The sequence below is a fragment of the Haliotis rubra genome, unplaced genomic scaffold, assembly GCF_003918875.1.
Source record: "Haliotis rubra isolate DU_JTF1 unplaced genomic scaffold, ASM391887v1 Scf27, whole genome shotgun sequence".
NCBI lineage: Eukaryota > Metazoa > Mollusca > Gastropoda > Lepetellida > Haliotidae > Haliotis > Haliotis rubra.
Genome location: NW_025766780.1, coordinates 1,059,289 through 1,078,250, shown reverse-complemented (window position 1 = coordinate 1,078,250; position 18,962 = coordinate 1,059,289). Strand labels below are relative to the sequence as shown.

General features: G+C 41.1%; 1 protein-coding gene across 2 annotated transcripts in view; it reads left to right on the top strand.

Moving 5' to 3' along the window:
* The window catches only part of LOC124280557 (adiponectin receptor protein-like), a 37,340-nt gene that overhangs the window by 15,458 nt on the left and 2,920 nt on the right, over positions 1-18,962 (top strand). For both annotated transcript variants that reach the window (XM_046716503.1, XM_046716502.1), the window contains exons 4-6: positions 429-609; positions 10,948-11,135; positions 16,068-16,261. In XM_046716503.1, the coding sequence (XP_046572459.1) occupies positions 429-609; positions 10,948-11,135; positions 16,068-16,261 (563 nt within the window). The remainder of the gene's footprint in view (positions 1-428; positions 610-10,947; positions 11,136-16,067; positions 16,262-18,962) is intronic.

Here is an 18,962-nt window from a genome sequence, read left to right as displayed (position 1 = left end):
AGTTTAACATGCTGTTGAAACTGTATCCAAGTACACTAGAGTTAAAATGTATTTATACAGAATATTTGCTATTGAAAAATAGGCACATTTCTTTTATACTGTATGATCTCAGTATGTAAATAATTGTGTACTGACAAGACAGTACAGTAATGGACATTAGCATTGATCTACACAGTTGGGATAAGTTGACAAGCATCAAGTCAGCCAGTCTGACCACCCGATCCTGTGAGTGTGAGTTGCCCCTTACTACATGGCTTGCTCAAGAAAAATATTAACCCAGATCTTTATAGATATAGTATACAAAGTGTATAACATGTTTGACCAGTGATCTTTTCTCTAAATTCTGTGTTTGGAAAACATTTGTAATGGTATGTCTGAACAACACTTTCCATGTAGACTGAAACTTTTGTCTTTGTTTTCCTTTTAAGGTATGATAGCTTTTATGGGTATAGCCATCTACTTCCTGTCCAGGCCATCTGTGGAGATTCAGTGGCAGGAGAAAGCTGTGTTCTCAGCATTCTTTGCTGGTGCCATCTTGTGCATGGGTTTCTCCTGGGTATTCCACACAGTTTATTGTCACTCAGAGAGGGTTGGCAAGTTCTTTAATAAGTAAGTACTTCCATGTCATTGTGTTGGGGAAAAGTTCAGAAGGTGCAGTGGCACATGATGTTGGAAAAGCTTGGGGGTGCTTACAGTGTGTTTCCCCCAGCTTTTGAAAGTACCTGTAGCAAGTCCCTCAATGCTTTTGTCCCCCTAAAGACATTGCCTCATGTCCACATTCATTTTTTTCTTTGTGTCATTGGCCATTCAAATCCACTCAACCAAACATCTTTATAGTGTCATATTTTTGTATTCTGAACAGTGTCAGCGATCAATATATATTTTAACTCATGAGGGCCCAACGCCCATACAGTTAGATATGAGAAGGTCAGTCACTGGTGAAAATTTTGGGACTTTTTAAATGACATCTGAGGATGTGAATATATATCCAATGGTTTTTAAAAAAAAGTTTTTGCAGCTTTATGCCAATGCTCCCTTCAAGTTCATTGGCTTTCATGGTGATTCGCAATCACCAGCAAGTGAGCCTCCCTACAGAAGTGGAAATCGCATGCAAGCAGGGAACCTGTTAAATCCGAATTTATGTACACAATTCAGCCATGTAATTACACTGTCTGATGTATTTCTTGCGATCATAGCATTATAATTGTTTGGACTTATTGAGTATGTTTTAACCGAATCACTGGGAGATTTTGAGGAAGTGTATGCACAGCTGATTGCAGTTTCCACCTTAGTTCATGAGAAATAAACATGGTAAACTTAAATCAGTGCATGTGAGATAATAGTGGCGATATAAGTTAAATGGTAAATCATTATGTCAGGTGATGTTTTATCTCAAATTTCAGTTTTCTTTTGACCAAGTTTATTAAAGCTTAGATGCAACCAACGAAATAAACATAATTAAAACACAATTATCATATATTCATGACATATAATATACACTCACATTTCAACTTTCTCGACTTGGCCACAATAACGTGTGATGTTTCGGTATTTCAAGCGCGTCGTGTTGAGCGAGTTGGAAACGTATCGCACAAAAACTTTGCTTGTAAACGCAGAGCATGCTATTTTTAGACATGTGCCAAGTGGAAGTGATTTTTGTCGTCTGCTTTCGACATCAGATCGAGGTAGACACAATGGGTCGTAGGGGTAAAGATCTGTCAACCTCTGTGAAAACAATCATTGTATCGCTAACTGAGAGTGGATTAGAACAGTCAGAAATGTGTAAAATATTGGATTTGTCCAAGTGCACAATCAGTAAGTTTTTGAAACGTTATCGCAACAGGGAAAATATAAATAACTCTGCTCGAAGCGGAAGACCGAAGGTCATTGGGATTCGTGGCCAGACAACATTATCAAGGATTGTTAAGAAAGGAAGGCGTAAAAGTTTGTCTGACATTACGTGTCTGACATTATAATACTTCAGTACCTGTACCTGCTTCAACTAGATCCATTCGGCTTGAATTACACTGTTTGGGCTATGATCGGAGGATTGTTTGTAAGAAGCTAGGAATTTGTGAGGTAAATCGGAAAAGCGTCTCCAATACTGTACAGGAAAATTACACTGGAATGTTGATCACCACTGGCGAAAAGTAATATTCAGTGATGAAATGACAATAGTTATTAAACCAGATAGAAAAATCAAACTCTGGAGAAAAAAGTCTGAAAGGTGGCTTGGCCAGTGCCTCGGTTACTTAGCTGACAAACCTGGATGCACTTTAAAGTTAATGATGTGGGGCTGCATAACTTACTGTGGGCCCGGTGTTTTAGAGTTTGTGGCAGGCAACATGAACAGTCAGAAGTATATTGACATACTTGAGAGGTGTTTGTGGCCAGTGATAACCAAACACTTCACCAATAAACAATGGATGTTCATGGATGACAATGCCACTATTCACCGCTCTGCTGCTACAGAAGCCTGGAACGAACAAATGAAACTGCCCCATTTTTCTGGCCTCCACAAAGTCCAGATTTTTAAACTTATCCTATCTCACGGTATGCACATCTCTCGCTTGATTCGACACTGAGTGGAACAAGTAAACTTTTTTCCCAAGGCCTCTCTTGTCCATCCGCCCATGCACTCAATGCCACCCTCATTATAAGACAGCTTCCTAGCTCTCATGCAAAGCATGTGGCATGCACTACTAGCTGCCCACGTGACTATCCCTGAATCATCATTCTTTTTCTTGTCGCACATGAGTGTGGACGTATGTTACTTTGCTCAACGTTTTCAACTTAGTGTACAACATGGGGAAAGCTGATCAACCAAAGAAGAGGGAATACTGTTCCCGGTGTAATAAATGTAGGATCTTACCTTCGAGGCGTTTGGTGACTACACTCTCGCGTGCGCTCGTCGTGTTGACAGGGCTCGTTATGCTGCTTCACTTGACGGACCCACACCCAGTCCCTCCAAGCATGGTAAGTTTAAGCGTCCTACTTTGTTTGCTAGGCGGTCACAGTCCCCTCGAATGAAGAGGTTTTCATGAGAGCGTCGTCAGATTCTTATTTTTCAGATGTTCGGCATTTGATGGGTTCTCAACATTCCAGCCTTAGTCCTTCGTCTTCGACCACATCCCGGGTAGTGGTTGTCGAGATTGCTACCACCCCTCAAGATACCTCTACACAGCAGGACCTTCGAACTACGCTCTCTGTGTCTCGTTCACCGGGCCAGTTATTTCGGCAAACCTGATTATCTGTCCGCTCTTCCCCACCTAGACTTTCGCCAGACTGTCCACCTTCCCAAGAATTAGACCGGCTCTCTCCGAAACAGTTTTCGCCGAACCGGTCTTCATCGAAACACCAGTGGAAGAGTCAGCTTTCTCCGGATCGACCGCCTGCGAAATGGATTTCACCTATTTGTTCGTCGTCGAAACAACTTTCGCTGAAACGGAAGATTTCACCGAAACGACACGTGGTGAATAGACTTTCGTCGAAAAAGCCTTCTTCCAAGCGGTATTCAACGGAATGTTTTTCGCCGGATCGTCATAGTACTTCCCCAACCTCTGTTGGATCTTACAGTCACGTCACCTCAGAACGGACGCGACCTTCATCGAGTCGTTTGGATCTGTCTCCTGTTATTCTTCGGATCTGTTCACCGGATAGACCTGGTTGATCTACTTCACCGCCGTGTCGCCACTCTTCGATTCGTTTGCATTCAACTAAGCAGCGCCTCCATCTACTTCATTGAGATCGGTTCTTCGATCAAAGACACCTCCTCAGACTTCGTCTTCTCGTCAGCATGGGACTTCCTCTTATATGCACACGACCCGTCACCCTAGATCTCCTACACGATCAACTGCTGCCTATCGTTCAAGATCCAGGGATCATCATTCTACCTTCCCCTCCTTGTTCCCGACCTCCTCATCGGGTCTCCATATGTACGTCTTCTCCCGGTTCGTCCCTCTCCAGACATCAATCGATATGGTTCTACTTAACGGGGCTCCGATTATAGATCTCATGCGCAGGAAACTAATCCTCCCAGGTCTGGCTGCGATGTCGAGTGCTATTTACTACTGCTTGGAATCAGCAACAGTCTGCTCCCTCTATAGGGACCGAATGCGCATTCAACTAACTAGCGTTCATCAACGAACCATGCTGCATCTACTTAATTGGCATTCACCGAACCGAAATTCGCCAGACCGGCTTTCCTCGAACTGGAGATCGTTGAATCAGCCTGTATCGAATAACAGCAGTCCCTGAATCGACGTTTTTCGGCTTAACTAGCCGTCCCATGGTTCACTGAACTCATCCAAGTATCATCGTCAAACCGATTCGGGATCCAGTTCGCCGCGACATCGTCAAACTAATTCTTCAGCACAGAACGGCTTATCTCCTCTGAACCACATCGCCGAACTGTTTCACTACAACCTCCCCGTACGAGTTAACCAGATCGATCTGCTCATCACCGAACTACATCGTTGGGCCAAACTGAGTCGCCGAACCGGAACCAGATCATAGTACCGTTTCAGATCTTACCTCGCCGAGCCAGATCACTTAACTGATCCTGGTCATCGGTTCGGAGCTTGTCAACACTGGTTTTTTTTTACATGCTGATCGAGGATCATGGCCTTGCATCTAGCTACGGTCAATTATGCCAGCTGTTAATTAAACTCTACCAGCTTTCAACACGTTGGGGATTTGTGATACGCTGAAATCCTCACCATGACTTGGCTCTCCAGATTACCCTACGGCATATGAGGCGGCGCTGGAAGTTTTTAGTCACATGACTTATCCCACCTGGTACCCCCTTTCTGCTGATCAAACAGATGAAGTAGCTATGTCCGTAAAGCAGACATTTAGATTACGCCGGCACTTGACGCTCTGACGATCCCCGATCTTCCAAACTTAGACTACGTGACCAGAGCACATATCATTCTGGATTTATCTACCTTCCGATCTTCACCTTGATGAATGATTTGGTTTAGAAATCTACCCTTCAGCGTAGATATCAGCTCTACAACCACTCGTCTGTGTGTTACTAGACAGGCTTGCTATCCAGGAATTTTTCCGACGCTTCACTGAGTCCTGTTACTACAAACTACTCGTAACAGCGTTATGGTGTCATCATGGCCTGCTTTGTCCTCTTCATCACCTTTCCCATTACATTAGCAAGCTTCTGGACAGATGGGTCAAGTTTCTGCGCATGGTACCAGTACTGATGTCAAGTAGCTATCATCCCCTTGCCGAGATGTTACGGAGTTGTGCCTCGCACGGTTCACCGGAGACAGTGTTGTCCGGATGTTTGTCACTGTTGCATTGTGGGTACCATTTGCAAATGGCGGACTACCCCCTTGTTTACCGGAGAATTATGATATTTAGAGTCCCTCTGAAGTAAACTGACAGCTCTGTCTAGGTCCTACAAGCGGATAACAATCCCAGCCTTTTATTGCCAGTGACGATGAACAGTGCCATTCCCGGTAAGAGTGATTATGTCGGAATTCGTCAGCCAGCCGAGAGAGACAGTTCACCGAGAGTTACTCAGCTTTCAACTTTAGCCCAAGCCCTCAGTTCAGAGGTCACTGCAGTTCTGCTGACATGGTCCCCAGGCACATATATTACTGCCTTCGTCTCCCAGACGAACCTTCCTTGACATCGCCGGCCTTTTTTTACCTTCGTCATTACAGCAACTTAACGAATGTTTCGGTAGATCTACGATCTCCATGCGTCGAATCTACTAACTTTATCACTCCATCTGGCGGACCAATACTTCATTTGGCGAATCAGCGTTCCTGAGATCACCGATTTTACGACCTTCATCACTCTGTGCACAGTGTGAACGTTCCTGTAGATTAATTGACAATCTCTATGCGCCGACTCTACTACATTCAGCACTCGGCCAGTGCTGCCATGGTTGCTTGACTATTTAAACGTTCCTATCTCAGGAGAGATATCCCTACATCAGTGACAAGAGTTGCTAGGTCTCCTTACCTCAGCACTAACCTTCCCTTACAGAGATCAGCGTTGATGATTGCATCCAGGCACAACAGGATTCATTCGTACTTCTTCGCCAACTGCAGTTCACCACCATGTTGCTCCGGCAGTTAAGGTGGCTCTTGTACATTGTGGAATCGACACTAACATCGATCCAGAGACCCCACTTCATCGATCCATTGTTTGACAACAGTCAAGGGATGATGTTCGCCCTTCAAGACAGGTGGATGAAGATCTGGCTATGTGTTGCTCCAGTGCTATCTCAGTGGCAGGAGCTACTAGGCATTCTGACATCAGATCAAGCCCTAATGTACAGAATTCAACTTCCCAAGGAACTGATTCATCTTCCCGAACCCGTCATGACGAAGACCCGGTATGAATCCCCACATGGGTATAATGTGTGAAGCCCATTTCTGGAGTTCATCTGTAATACAGACTCTGTTGACCACCAACAAGATTCCACTGCTTTTGGTCGTGCACTAAGTCCTGACCAGCGAGAAGTTAGTTTGTTGACCTAAGAAGCCTGGCAGAGCCAAACCCAGTACCACTTCCCGCCCGGGGGGGACCTGCTTTGTCACCCTCACCCGGAACTACGCCTCTGGTCCCCTCAGACCCTTAATCTACACTTGGTGCATCTCCAGAGATTACTCATAGCTAAGGCTACTCTCGTCAAGTAGCCACAGCTATCACTTCAGTTCATCGTAATTCGACCCGTTCTTTCTACGACGATAGTGGAAGAAGTTTGAAGGCTGTTGTAACATTAGGGAAATCCATCTCCCAATCTGCCTCTGACTTTCTTCTTCCTGGTAGCACGGGTACTGCTGCTCGTATATCTGAGCTTCCCGCGCTTGTTGTCAATCGCGTGCGGTTAGAGCGGAAGAAGCATGGCAAGGTTTTTATCCTGGGACTTCATCGTGAAAAACAAACTGCCAGGGCAACCGGGTCGGATGTTTACCATTCCCCTGTTGTCCATTTTTTGGACCTGATGATACTGAAGATTTGACACTCTGCCCTGTTAGGGCTCTACACCTTTACCTTGCTGCCTCAAAGGATCGTCAATGGCTCCAAAAGCGCCTCTTCATACCCTTGTCGGCTGCTTCAAGAACTGAGGTTTCCCGAGCCACATTGATTTTCTGAATGCGTGGCGCGATCCTGTGAGCCTCCACCTTGCAGGGTTGCCACCGGCAATCCTCATGAGACTCTTGCATTAGCCTCAATGATGGCCTTCTGTAGCAACTACTCCTTGACCGCTCTCATGGAAGGTTGCTTCTGGCATTCAGATATAGTCTTCTCTTCACCTTAACTGCGAGACTACACTAGTTCTCTCCTGGGACTACACTAGTTCGGACCTCGGCAGCTTACATCAGCCCACCAACGCAGTTGAGGGACAGTTCCGCTTGCGCGTTACTGCTTCTTTCTACATACGTAACAAAGTTGAACAGGATCTCAATCATTGTTCTCAAGTTATGGGTTTAAGAACTACTTCACTTGGCCTCCATACCAAGGCATCGGAAGACGGCGATGCAGAGGTGTTCAACATTCACGCTTACTGTCCTCTACTCCACGGAGCAATTACGTCAGTGAAGTGTGACACTCCCGAATTCCAGTGGATTTCGTTGCGTTCCGACTCCGAAGTTGCCGGGCACATCCTTTGACTTATGCAAAGGAGTGAGGGTCAATTTGATGCTGTCAAAACTTGGAGTTCCTGAGTTGTGCTTCTCTTTCACCCGCCCCTGGTTGGTGTCTATGGGGGTCTTCTCGAAGCAGGGGCTGGCCCGATTATTGTCAACCGGGGGGTACCTTGAAAATCGTGGCGAAGTGACATCCTTTCTCGCTGAGCTGCGCCCTTCTTCGGAGGTTGCGGTCGAACACCACATTGCTCGGGAGCACCCATCTCCCTGGGAGACGTTGTGCTTAGTAAGCCAAGGAGTTCAAGAGAACTAAGCACAAGCATAGGAGTTGCGTGCATGCGTAACAGGCCTCCCTTGTGCATCACTATCTACGGTCGTTTCCAGTCTACACAGTTCCTGCTGTTCGCACAGTCAAGACACAGGGTATCTGTGTCCCGCCGTCCGACCGTGGGATAAGTGCATACCGTGAGATAGGATAAGTTTAAAAATTTGAAAATTTTAATATAAATTGTATATTTATATACTTATCCTATCTCACGCGACGGATTCCCGCCAATCCTCCCCGCTATGCAGATTCTCCAAGAGGGATATTGTCTAGTGGCTCCAAGAATGAGAATGATGATTCAGGGATAGTCACGTGGACAGCTAGTGGTGCATGCCGCATGCTTTGCATGAGAGCTAGGAAGCTGTCTTATAATGAGGGTGGCACTGAGTGCATGGGCGGACAGACAAGAGAGGCCTTGGGAAAAAAGTTTACATCGTTCCACTCAGTGTCAAATCAAGAGAGAGAAGTGCATAATGAGATAGGATAAGTATATAAATATACAATTTATATTAAAATTTTCAAATTTAAATCCAATTGAAAATGAGTGGCTTGTCCTGAAGAACACTGCGAAAAAAAACCATTGCATATGTGAGGACCACGGATGACCTCAAGGAAGCGCTTACGACTGCCTGGGAAAAACTGCCAATTGCATACATCCATTCGCTTTATTCATCTCTTCCACATCGCTGTCGACAAGTTCTAATATCAAAGGGTCACATCACTAAGTATTAACTTTATTGGACTACTATAAGGTAAGATATTAATATTTAAAATTGGACTTAGCGCTTAGGAGACCGGCAGCCATTTTGATAAAGTTGACAAACTTTTGGCATGTGAGTGTACATGGCTGATTATGAAAAAAACAAATAAACAAAATTATAAGCGACAATCGCAAATCAAAAGTGCAATATTTTGTACTTGGGTTTACTTCCCTCGAAACGAAGCACCCAGGATACCGAACCCAGTCAAAGCGGGTGGGCGTGAAGTTGTGTATTGCATATTGTCATTAACAGACAGGCAGGCAGACACATAGGTGTTAATAAAATAGACATTGAGTTTTGTCTGTGACAGAAGCATATCTATGTCACAGTTAGAAATTCTGACAATGCTAAATAATGAAGTTGCTGTTAAGTGTCGAACTGAGAAAGTAACTCGGTAAGAAGAATGTGTGGTGAAATAGTCAAATGAAATTATGTACACAGTTAAATCGGTAATCTACTCTCATAACATATAAAAAGCTCATGCCTGTGAAACAAAACATTAGAAATGTCGAACGCTTACTGGTTGACACAAATCTGAGTAGATCTAGATCCTTAACAAGGTTCCTTTATGTAACAAGTAGATTATTTACTATTTGTTCTTTGTGTACACAACCAAGATTGGACTACTTCTGCTCACGACCTTATAATCCGGGCATCCCAGTTCAAACCGTGTGAACCTATTCACTGCGCATGCGTTATGTGCACAGCGCAGCAGAGCTGTTGAAACCACTTTTCACCCCAGCTGGGGTTTTTTAGTGAGTCATATGCACTCCGATTTCGTGGGATGTTTTTCAGCGCATTATTTTTCAATTTTATAAGTTGAATTTGCATTATTGATAATTGTTACTGCAAGTCCATACCTAAAGGTATCAGAATCTGCAAAGTTGTGTTTTGGGTTGCATGTAAGCTTCTCTATGTGTTCATTTGTACATGAATTTGCTGAAGGGATACTATTTGGGTGCGCTTTATACTTCATTAGAAAATAAGGCAATTTTTAAACTTATCCTATCTCTTTCTTATGATCGACAGTTGAGTGGAAACGAACTGTAAACAAAGTTTCAGGCCTCTCTTTTGAACCCTTCGCCCGAAAACACTCCACTGCTCCCATTCCTGGACAGCCTGGTAGCCCACCTAAAGCAGGTCAAAGAGTTGAATAGAGATGTTTTGACTAATGATATATATTTGTATTTTGAATTTATAGGGCCAATATTAAAACACTGCATCATATATTTTCAGGCTAATGACCAGGAAATTTTAAGTTTGTTGAAATGAAAATGTGAAATTTGAAATTAACTCTAAATAGACATCTTGATCTTGTCTTACTGTGGGGACAGCGCATTGATCATTCTGGAGCATCCTTGCCTGAGTCCAGAAAAAGTTTCTGGTCTAGTGACCTCATCACACAAGTGGGATTATCACATGACATCATCAGCTGTCTTCATGTTTGTAAACAAATGTGTATATTCTAAAATAAGAACAGAACAGCCAAGAGTAAGCTTTTCTGTGTGCTATACTTATTGTTTTGCATGATAATATGGATCTGGTACTTCAATTGCGACAGTGAAGGTCTTTATACATGAAAGTGACTGCATCGCTAGGGCATAAATGACAGTATATGTAGGAAATACACGCAAATAAAAATAGTTATCCACATTTTAGTGAATTTATCAATTTTATAGTGTATGTTATTGTGATGACAGTATAACAGATAAATATAAAAGAAGTACTTGGCAAAAGAACTCATGGTAAGAAAGTGACTGGCTTCGTATGACATGGTACATGAATGTCTATAGTGTAATTCAGGCTTTGATAAACATTCGCTTTTAGTCTCTAAAAACACAAGAGCTTTTATGTCAGTTTGCCTCCAATAGGAAAACATGGTTGAAGCCAGCACATGGGTTGTGTGCTTCACTGTGTGGAGCTCCATTGTTTATGTTTAAGTATCAGGTATGACATCACTCTTGGAATTTATTTCATGCATGACCTAAAAGCACATGGAACAGTCAACATGCTATCCCATGCCAGGGTATTACAATACATTTGCGCAGAAATGGTTCAGCTTCTGCTATACATGTATTTAGCTTTTTCGATATAGCTGAAGTGGTAGCCATTTTGATATTTTGTTTTTGTATGATGTTTACTTTTCATGCAGAAAATATTTGAATGTCCACTTAGGTGACATATTTTGAAACATTTAGTTAATGCTACTTGCTTTAATTAGAAACCCTACTGTGTGTTTCAGGTTGGATTACTGTGGAATTGCCCTCCTGACAATGGGTTCCTTTGTGCCATGGCTTTACTACAGCTTCTACTGTCGTACTGAGCCCAAGGTGGCTTACCTTGTCTTGATTTTTGTTTTGGGCATCATGTGTATAGTCGTTGCCATGTGGGACAAGTTCAGTCAACCGGGATACCGTCCTGTAAGAGCAGGTGAGGATGGAATCACATTGCAAAATACCTTTTATGCAATGCTGGTTTATACAATACCAAACTATTACCGTATATGACCGTGTATAAGACGACCCCATGGATAAGACGACCCCCCAACTTGACCCTTAAAATCAGTGTCAAAATGGTATGTTTCGTGCATAAGACGACCCCCCACGATGGGGTCCTAATCGCGGCAAACACAGACCACAGACAACTGGCAGTTACCAATAATTATAGCTTTGGTCCACATTATTCAAAGAATTCACTGTCATATATATTGTGTCTACTCACGGATCGAAACGAAGTGTAGTTGACATAAAATGCATAATATAGATTCTCTAAATATCATATTTATTGTAGCAACAAACTGGCTTGCTTATTTTACCCCATTCAACAATCACCAACTGATTACCGCCTCGTTTTCCATTGACTGCTAGTTTACAATAACATCGGTAAAAATGTGTGAATTTAAATGGCTTCCGTATTTTACCCCATTCCATGTCACGTGCTTACCACGTTCATGAGGGTCCGTATAACCTTAGTGTTGATTATATATTTTTACATAAAAACTATTACACAATGCTAGGATATATTTCTTTGGGTTAAATAATAGTATTCAATCAATAGAATTCATCCCGTTATATTATTGTGCATGTTTGAACTTGTTCGCGGGGAAACGTGTGCACAGCTGATGGCTATTTCCGGCTTTGTGTACGAGACAAATACGCACGGTAATCTTAATTAATTTATAGAGCAAAAACTGTAACTAAAATTACACAAAGCTAGGATATATTTCTTTGGGTTAAATAACGGTATTCTGTATTATATTTTACTGATGACTGCGTCAGAATTCGTCCCGTTATATTATTGTGCATGTTTGAACTTTTTCGCCGGGAAACGTGTGCACAGCTAATTGCTATTTCCGGCTTTGTGTACGAGACAAATACGCACGGTAATCTTAATCCCTGCAAATAAAACAATGCCCAGCAAACACAACTTATAACTTAAAAGGTAATTAATCTTGTCTAGTGATGTTTAATTGCAAATTTGACGTCTTTACTGACAAAGTCGTCTTCTGTTGTTTGTTCACGCGAAGTGATACGATGTTGTTTTCTTACCCCTGGAAAAAAGTTTGACGAAAGCGTAACCCATGGATAAGACGACCCCCTTCTACAGACTGCTTTTTTTGGTCCTCAAAATTCGGCTTATAGATGGTCATATACGGTAGTATTTTTATGGGAAGCTTAGTGATCTAAGGCACTGCAGATCCCTTGGCTCCCCTTCTGAATTTAAATTACATTATATTTGTGGTCATGTAAAGTTTAATTTTGCTTCCTCAGTATCCTTAATACAAGTATAATGGGCTTGTGAAAACAATACAGTCTAAAATGAGGGGCAAGCAAGAATAGTTATAGACATGAAAGTCATATTTACAAAAAAATGGAAAGACATATCGTTATCACCCAAACCTAAATAATGTCAGCTGGATAATGTTCAACCTAAATCAGATCTTTGTATTAAGATATATAATACCTTGGCTAAATCTCCCTATAATATTACATAAGAATATCCAGTATCTCTGATAGGAAAGCATTTCTAGTGTCCCCCGCCGTGATGTTGCTGGAATATTGCTAAAAGCGGCGTAAAACCAAACTCATTCAGTCAGTCAGTCTGATAGGAAAGATTCAGTTGCCATCCTCAACATCAACATAAAGATGTCTTATTGAGATGCAAGATATCATACAGTCAAACACTGTTGTGGTGAAGTTGAAGGGAACAATGTAAATACTTTGAGTTATTCAATGTTCAAAAACACTTGGACCAAGCTTGGCTTCGTTGGCTTTTACTTTGAGACAACCATACCAACCGACCGCGTCATACCAAAAGACGTTAAAATATGGTACTTGTTGGTCCCTGCCTGATGCTCGGCATTAATGGGTACAACAAGGACTGGTCAGCTCGGAGTCAGTATAATGTGTCTGAGTGGGGTATTCATGCTTCACTGCGGCATGGTATCTCAGTGAGCTAGCACTATAAAACCAGCTTAAGTCTGGGCTAGTACAAGCAGCCGCACATACGCATACACACGCATGCACGTCGTCATATGAGCGAAATATTCTTAAGCACGACGTTAAACCCAATTTCACCTCACCTCCAAGATGGCAAACTTCCTCCACAACCAAATGTAGCTACAATACATTTCTTAAGTGAAGTGCTCATCCAAGTATAATGCACACACCCTTCTGAAGGATTCAGTATTTTTTTAAACAAATTCTACTTTTGGACACAAAACTACATCATATCCTTTTAGAGAATTCAGGTGTCAAATAATGTGTATAAGAAAACTTGGGCAGTAAAACTTCTGTATGTGCAGAGATTATGATTAGCTGGCGTATTGTCCAGTAAACTAAGCCAGAAATCTATCTGTTCTATTCCCAGTTGTCTGAGGCAAATACAAGTTACATTTCAAGCAGCCGATTGAATATTTTCATTTGTTGATGTGGCCTATGAATGTTACCAGACAATAGTGCTACTATGGATGCCCACACTTCTCACTATCAGCTTTTCATCCCTGCCAATACCCAAAAAACAAACAACACACATGGGAATGATTTTAGACTTAAATGTGTCCCATTCATCTAGTCATGTATCCCTGAAGAAACCCCACTCAGGATTGGAGACTGGTTAATCAGTTTGAATCCCCAGGCTTCTGCCTGTCTTCATTCTCCCATTCATCTGGGATTTCGGAAGTAGTTCCCTTTGCCCTGAGTGAACATCATTACACATTTCAAGTCCTTCCATTCAGTGTATTGATAGCTCCTTAGTTGTTCACTCAGGTCACAGCCTTGGATTCCACAGATGTACAGAAGACTTCTTTCAGCAGATCAAGACAGGAGTCAGCTCAAGCAAAATCCTCCTTTCAACGGCTCACACCATGGGTTTCTGGTTCATATTGTTACTAGATGCACTAAAGGCACTAGATACTGGGTGAGGTTCTCACCAAATCTGAGGGTATAATTGAATTGATGGAATCAACAAATGAATGTAAAGACTCACTCAATGAATGTTCACACATGAACACCACCTGTTTGCAGACACATCCAGCACAAAATGGTAAGCACATTTGAATGGATTGAAAGGCATGGTAAACTTGCCGTCTGATCAGAAGGATCTTTACAACTATTCTCTTGAAATGAGAAACTTCCACCTTGTCCTCAAGACAGTCACATGGAAGCATCTTTGATCCTGGTGGCTACAGACAACACATAGAGACAGAGCGTCATTCCCAGAGGATCAGGATAGGAGCAATAAAAGGGTCTCACAATCCAGAATTATTTGAGTGGATAAGATTGATGTGGGACACTCCTCAGCTAGATCTTTTTGTCAATTGCCAGCCTTGACAATTCCCAGTGAACATGAGTCAGTTCTAGACCTTATGTAGAGCCCATTTGGCTTACAGTATAGAACCTGCTGAGGGGCAGATATAACCACATAAACCTGAGTGATTCTCTTGCAACAAAATCATCTTGTTTCAGTTTTCAAATATTTAATTGATAGAAAAACAGACATTTGATTGAATTGAAGTTTACTTGTGTTGTCGCGTGTGACTTTCAGTGACTAGTAAACAACATGCAGAAGTTGGATAATTAGGAGATAAACATACTGTGTTGGAAAATCAGAGGTATATAATGAAATTATAATAGCTCTAAATTTGATTTAAAAATGAACGCATAGCGTGGAGTTTTAAATAAAAAATTTAGATCTATTATATTTTTGGTTTATACCTCTGATTTTCCAACACAGTATGTTTATCTCCATTCTACCATAACCGCGTTATTAAGATTTTAAAACGATACATACTGTGTTGGTATATAATGTGGTTATATACCTCTGAATGACTTTAATTAACCAATCACTATCCAGTATTTACTGAAGTCATGGTAGAATGTGACATTCAACTGGTATCAGTAAACTGTGATTGTAACAAACACAAAGACAGACTCTAGTTTGTTATACCTATTTCGAATAAAAGATTAAGAGGCCAGTACCAAAAACAATACCAGGTAGTTCGTTATATCAGTCAGTTAGTTATAAGCTGTGTGAAGCCAATTTCTTGTGTCCCCTGCCATGATATTGGCAGTATTGCTAAAAGCAGTGTAAAACTAAACTCACTTACAGGCGTGTTTGTTAATAATGCAATTTGCTGGTTAAAGGACCGCAGGTGCCAACATGGAACTTGATTCTTTTAGAAACATGGTTTGGACAGGCATTACAGTTTTGTTGAAAAATAAATGCATAAACATCATTTATTGACTGGCCATGACATGTGTAGTTTCAAAAGTAAATGATGATTAAATTACACACTAATGTGTTGAATTTATGTTATTGAAGCCTGAAAAGCTTGTTATGCCACTTTTTGAGAATTTTATTTACATCTGTCCTTAACTGATTTTATGGAATGATCCATACATATTCTTTCATCCATAAAACTTTAACCATGAGTGACAATGTTTGAAGTATGTTTATGGAATATATCTGGGGTATTGTCTACTTTGATTGAGGAGCCACACAAATCATTTGCATGGACCCCCATGTGCAGTAATCCAGGGAAAAGGATGTACTTCTAGCCATGGTAGACTTTTTGTGTTTTTAGGTAGCAACTGTTTCTAAATTTTTTATTTAATTTAACTGAAGTGCTTGTTATTAGTAACTAGATGCATAAGATTAAATTGTACTGCATTAGACATCATTAGGGATCAAAATGAATATGGAATGTTATCAGCTGAGCTGCTACCTGATTAGATGATATTAATATCATATATAATATTAATCCATTTAGTCATTCAGGAAAGGATGGATCTGCTTAATCATTTTGCATAAAATGCTAATATCTTTGATCTTTTTTAATAATGGATGTTCTTTCCTCTGTAGGTGTGTTTGTCGGCCTTGGTCTAAGTGGAGTAATTCCTGCGCTGCATTATGTTATCACCGACGGTTTCTACCATGCCATCAACTTTGCTGCCCTTGGTTGGCTGTGTCTGATGGCATTGCTGTACATAGCAGGTGCATTCATTTATGCTCTGAGAATACCTGAAAGGATATTTCCTGGAAAATTTGACATATGGGTAAGCAACTAACACATGGTGTAATTATTTACTTTTTTTTCCTGGAACCTGTCTTTTAAATTTTGTGTGTGTGTGTTTGGGGAGTGGGATGGGTAAATGGGCATACATATAACTGATAGAAAAAAGTACATTATTTTTTACCAATCAGAGTTAACTGCCCTTCATCAATCAAATTGCACAAGAGAATACTTGCTGTTTGGCGAGCAAAAGAGTTTACAGAAACTAGCTAGTAGAGGTAGTGTGCTGAGTATTAGTTTTATGCATTTGTTAGGAAGAGACATGCTCCAGCCCATATGTCTTCTCCATCCAAGGACAATGTCTATTTGTTCTGACTATATGATTCTGTGCTGGAGGCAGTTACATATCTTATGGACTGTATGGTGTTAAACTGGGTGTCAGTCCCAGAATAGATGCAAATCATGGCTACTATGCTTTTGAGCCATGCCAATCCATAATTGAATACACCTTCAGAGATGGTTACGGTATTTCCAATGCTAGGCTGCTGTTCACGTGCCAGTTAAGTCATTAACAATGGTTACATCATCCACTCGCTCACTCATCTTCATGTTAGAGTAGATTATAGTCCTCTCCAGACATAATATGTCGCAGGTTCCCAATAAGACAAGCTGCAGATAGGGATAAGCATTGCAACCTGAGGACAGATAATTGATTGGTTACCAAGAACAGGTGTCACGCATATAGAAGAAGCTCATTTTGTTTGTATGTATAATCAAAGTAATTGCAGTATGTTGTGTCTCTTAAATATACTAATATCATTCAGGATTACTACAAACAAAATACCTCTATAACATCAGTGCCAGAAATATTGTGATTTTTTGACAGATATCCTCTTGACCATCAACTATCCATTACTGTTGGAGACACTGTTGATATCTCCCTCCACGCCTCTGGTGCATGAGTGAGGTTCAGAGTTGTCATTGGATGTTATTTAGTTTTACTGTAATAACTTCAGAATTTTATTTCATGTAGTTTACAATGAAACTTGATGGTTCTTCACTTCTGTGTGAAAGCTGTAATAGTTTAGTCGATGTTATTTCCCTTCCTACATGTAAGGCATTTTGCTGCTGAGGATTCTTCTACAGTTGCCATGAAAAAACTTCAGTTGCTTACTGAGTATAGAGAATCAGCACACACTGTATAATCTCAGACAATAAGTCCATTTCCGTACACTCCATGACAGGATATGCGTTTCCACTAACAGCGATGAACGCCTAAGTTCTGGCCAAGGTGAGGAATCATCGTATGACTCTCTACTTAGTGGCTCCGGCATGGTCCACACACCCTTAGTTTGTCGGACCTGCTATTTCGAGTAGTGGATCAGCCTCTGCGACTGCCCCCATTGCCAACTCAACTCAGGAAAATGAATTTAGAAAGATTTCACCTCAATCCAGAGCACCTTCACCTTTGGAATCTATTCAATGACACCTCACAACAGCAGGTTTTTCTCAAGAGATATCCTCAGCTGTTACACAGTAAGTCAGACTGTATGATTTCAAGTGGAAAAGATTCCAACAGTGGAGACTTGAATCCGGAATTGCAAATGACCCGACAACAGTGCCAATGATAGTAGATTTCCCCTACATATAAGGAAAGGTCAGCACTTCTTACATGGGACACAAGAAGGATATCGAACAGCTCAAGCTCCCCAAAGGAGCATGCACATAAGCCTTTGGAAAGGAAGCACTAATTATGGATAGTTGACAGTGAAGAGTTCTTTTGAGAATCCAAAGATTTTTTTTAGGGTAATGACATCTGAAAAAAAATGTTACTGGCTCAAATGTAATAGAGGTAGTTTTCTTTGAATTAATGTTAATGATAAAATTTGTTTGTTTCAATTCAAGTGAAAGTTGTCATTTGTTAATGTCTACCTACAGTCAGACAGAATGCATGTTCCTTGAGCCTATTGCTTAGCACTAGTAATGGCAGTAAACAAGCATGAAATGACTAAAATCAAGTTATTTTGATAGATTAACAGTTCTTGATGAGATTTCTCCTATCATTATATCTAAGTCATGTGGGGCAGTGGGGTGACCTAGTGGTTAAAGTGTTCACTCATCACGCTGAAGACCCGGGTTTGATTCCCCACATAGGTACCCATTTCTGGTCATGTATAATAACAAACCATCAACCTTATCAAGGAGTATAATTATCAGACTGACAGTGCATGGGTATCCTACCTGTTACATTCAACTCTTCATAACGCAGTAATTGTGAATGTTCGAGAAGAATATTTCTGAAATAGTTTACATGGACCCAAAGTCTTACTTCACAGGGAAAGCATTTTCCCTAACTGGAAGGGCATAATGATAGAACTATGTTTATAAGGTAGTCAGAGGTCTTACCAATTTCTTAAAATTTGGATATCAGTCAACTGGAAGCACATGTGCCTTTATTTATGCAGGTTGAATCGGTGTGCAATGTTTCAATATTAAAAAAATTAAACTTGTGTAGAAAATGCCTTGAGTTTTCTGGAAATGCCAGTGATGGGGCTGTGCTTTGTTTTTCCAGGTACTTGCAAGCAACAATACTTTATGTAAAGAATTGCTTACATACAAACATGGTAACTTTATTTGGCTAATGTATTCACAGGAACTCGTGTCTTTGCGAGGATTAAAGATGTTAAGAAAAATATTTAAAATTTAAAAATGACCCCCGACTCGAAGTGCTTCACCGTACAATA